Consider the following 3978-nt stretch of genomic DNA (forward strand, 5'->3'; position numbering starts at 1 on the left):
CCTGAATAGGAAAAACCTCAGAATATTTACACTGCATTTTTTCCTTTAGATGACAGATTTGGAACTAGCTGTAATTATTTATGAGTTTATGAACGAACTGTGACCTCATTTTTGAGAAGTGTACTACATGCACCGAAGACCCAAGGGTTATTGATGTGACAGAAACTAGGGAAGTGCCTGAGAATAGTCTCATAGGAATTAGGGCTTCTCCCACCAAAAAGGTGGCAGGATCAGTAGCCCAAACGAAGGGCACCTACACCAGTGCACACAGCAGGGGCAACAAACAGGAGGAGCTGGAAGCCATTGTCCATCTGGAAAACTATGATATGGTTGCCACCATGGCAACGCGGTGGGATGACTCACACGCATGGAGTGCTGCAGTTGATGGCTATAAACTCTTCCGAAGGGACAGACAAGGAAGGAGAGGCAATGGGGTAGCCCTGTATGTCAAGGAGAGTTTCGACTGTCTAGATATTAATGACAGAGATGACAAGGTTGCGTGTGTGGAGGTGAGAATCAAGGGGAAGGCCAACAGGGAAGATATTAAAGACCACCTGTCCAGGGTGAAGAGGCTGGGAAAGCTGCTTATAGAGAAGCAGCTTTCTACAATACCGTAGAGAGGAAACAGTCAAGGAGGTTCCTGAAGAGTGTGGAAGATAACTTTCTGACACCACTGGCAAGTGAGCCAACAAGGGAAGGCGCCCCCCTGGACCTGATGTTTGCAAACAGAGAAGGACAGGTGGGGGATGTGACAGTTGGAGGTCATCTTGGGCACAGTGATCATGAAATGATAGTTTTCAGTTCTCAGAGAAGTAAGGAGCAGGGTCAGCAGAAGTGCTACCTCGGACTTCCAGAGGGCAGACTCTGGCCTGTTTAGGAGCCTGGTTGACAGAGTCCCTTGGGAGGCAGTCCTGAAGGGCAAAGGAGTCCAGGAAGGTCAAACATTCTTCAAGAAGGAAGTCTTAAAGGCACAGGAGCAGGCTGTCCCCATGTGCCGGATGACAAGTTGGTGGGGAAGACCGTCCCGGCTGAACAGAGAGCTTCAGCTAGAACTCAGAGAAGAGAGTTTACAAGCTCTGGAAGAAGGGGCAGGCAACTCAGGAGGACTACAAGGATGTTGTGAGGTCTTGCAGGGAGAAAACTAGAAGGGCCAAAGCCCACCTAGAATTTAACCTGGCCTCTGGCATAAAAGGTAATAAAAAAATGCTTCTATAAATACATTAACAACACAAGGAAGGCTAAGAAGAACCTTCACCCTTTACTGGATGCAGGCAGAAACCCAGGGACAAAGGATGCCGCTAGACAAATTCACAGATGACCAGATGTACCGCTGGTGACAATCTGCTTTAAGCACGAGGTTAGGCTAAATCACATCAACAGGCCTCTTCCAACCAACATGTCTGTCTTCCTCTGAGCGTGCGTCCCAATACTAACTACTCTGCCAACACCTGACAGTCTGATAGCAGCTCCAGGAAAAGCATTGAGAGAGATGGAAGAGATGGAGACTTAACACAAAGCAGCTGACATCTGGGGATTAGGTGTTTGGTATACGGTAAGCCTACGACTGACAGTCATTTGTGCACCTCTCTCATTTTTCTCCATTCAGGCACATTGTTACAACCTGCTTTTTATGATTTAAAAAAAAAAAAAAATTATTCAAAGAATACTTTTAAGGTCACTATATTCACAGATAGGTCCCCAGGAATAAGAGCTCAGTCTGAGCCAGTTTAAAGTCCAGTAATACTCAGAGAAAATAAACACAGCTGTACACAGGCTTCATTGCTTAATGTAAGAGTGATACAGCGAGGCAATTCCAAACACCAAGATAGAGACATCACACATTCAGAGAGAAGGAGGAATCACTCTTGGAGGGAGGAGGTGCAGCTGGCTCTGCATTTGCATCACATGTGCCTAGGCTTAACTTTTTTTTGTCTTACACTGGGTCACCCTACTTTATCAAACATTTCTAGAAATCCCTCGAAATACCTTCATTACCCTCTTCCATGGAGGGATTTGAGATGGAGAACAGACAGAAAAATGTGGAACTAGGGGAAAGTAAGACACCGAATGGTTTGTGAATGAATGGAGATGGTTGACATGTCATCTGTTGCCACAAACCCAAGAAGTTTAAGTGTGCCCTGTCCAAACAGCTTTTCTAATTGTCCTTAAAAGAGGAAGAAGTAAGTTCTGTAGAGTCCTGTAGACAGCTGCTCAGCACCATGCAGTTTGTTTTCAAATCCTGTGTTGTTTAAATTTCCTGTTTGTTACAAGAAGTAAAAATGGTAGAATCACCATGACACACTTTCAAACCAAGATGGGTTTTTTCCAAGTGTCGTGCTCTAAAGTTCAGCCTGAAAGTTACAGACTTCAAATGGAATGTACTAGAGGTTTACACAGTTCTCAAGGTAAGAATCAAACTGCAAAATAAATTAAGATCAAATTACTTAATTTTAAGATTTAAAGGAAAAAAAACTCTCCTGTATTCTTCTAGGAAACAGAAGACAAGAACATCCTTTCCTGTACATGCAGGCTTATATAGACTTTGGTAATAAACCTGGGCCAAAAAAGGGACAAAAATGAAATTAAGATATGAATACTCTGACTTCGAGACATATTCTCAATATGTAAGCCCATTTTACATGTGTGCATCTGTCCACATCCTAAAAGCCAGAGAGAAATAAGGAGTTTAGGTAGAAGAGAAGACTTGTGGCCCTGCACTGAAACAAGAAACTAATCCAATTGTCCAGGCAGATGTGTCAGGGCCAATCCCAGTATCATTCTTCAGTCAGAAAAAGCAAGCTTACTCACTCTTTTCTATGCTGAGACAATCCCTTCCCCAAAATCTCAACTTACTTACAAAGCATACGACAGTCCTCAAGAAGAAGTGCTAGCTAAGTATAAGTAATAGTTCACTACATACGCCATTACACTGTTTTAAGACTTAGGTATCACACATACAGCCTAGTATTATTCTTTTTTTGGCTGTGATATCTGTTTTCTGAAAACACTTAACAACTCACTATATATGACAATGAAGTGATAACATTTTAACACTCATAATGATAGCCAAGTTAGACAAAGATGCAAATTTAAAAAGTGGCACGAAAGAACAAATCAGGGGAGGAAAAAGGTAAAAACGTTGGTAGCAGGATACCTTCTTTTGTCTGTTTTCAGCAGCAGCCAATTGAGCAGACATTCTTTCTTGCATTTTCCTGCAGTGAGCCATAACAGCTTCTAAAATGGACAGCGGGTTCATGCATATTGGCTTCTTTTCTTTATCACCAGCACCTGCCTCAAAGTCTCTCTGAAGAGCCAGAAATGGGTCACTCAGATTAAATCTTCCATATCGCTCCTGGATAAAAACCTCTTTGCGCCGGGCCTAAAAAAAAAACCCAAACAGACATAGAAATCAAGCTAAATGCATTCTTTGGAGTACATTCACACATAGAAGAGACCTTAACCACAGGGAAACTTCTGTTACTTATTTATGTTTTTTAAGTATTTTCTTTAGGCATTCATTTACAGTCTCTAAAAGAAATAGACAGGTATGTTGCACACATATTTAATTTTAGTCAATACAATTCATTACATTACAAAACCTTTCCCTTTCTCAATTCAATGCAGAAATATCAGCTTGGAGCAGTTTCAGAAGTATCACAAAAATAACATCTTATAGATTGGCTGATACACAGAGAGAAAAAGGAAGAAAAACATTCCAAAATAGGGTTTCTATTTCTCTATTAAACTGATGCTAGTACACTATAGAAAAACATACTTTGTGTGTTTGCTGCAGTACCAAATGAAGTATTTTTCAAATAAAAAACCTGACGGTACGTTTACACATGCAAAGGTTTTCAGCTCTGTATGTGCAGCAGACAAGTAGAGGGCAACAATACCACCGAGGCTTTTCTGACATTAAGACACTTCTCATATCTCTGTTCAGGAAGAACTTCATAGAATGGTTAGGGTTGGAAGGAA

General features: G+C 41.6%; 1 protein-coding gene across 1 annotated transcript in view; it reads right to left on the reverse strand.

The window, feature by feature from the left end:
* Positions 1-3379, reverse strand: part of CTTNBP2 (cortactin binding protein 2) — a gene marked incomplete at its 5' end in the record, with an annotated part of 53549 nt that extends 50170 nt beyond the window's left edge. The window contains one exon of the mRNA XM_010149285.1: positions 3155-3379. Coding sequence (XP_010147587.1) covers positions 3155-3379 — 225 coding nt within the window. The remainder of the gene's footprint in view (positions 1-3154) is intronic.
* Between the last annotated feature and the right edge of the window lie 599 nt (positions 3380-3978).

Source organism: Eurypyga helias, unplaced genomic scaffold (assembly GCF_000690775.1).
Source record: "Eurypyga helias isolate BGI_N326 unplaced genomic scaffold, ASM69077v1 scaffold10893, whole genome shotgun sequence".
NCBI lineage: Eukaryota > Metazoa > Chordata > Aves > Eurypygiformes > Eurypygidae > Eurypyga > Eurypyga helias.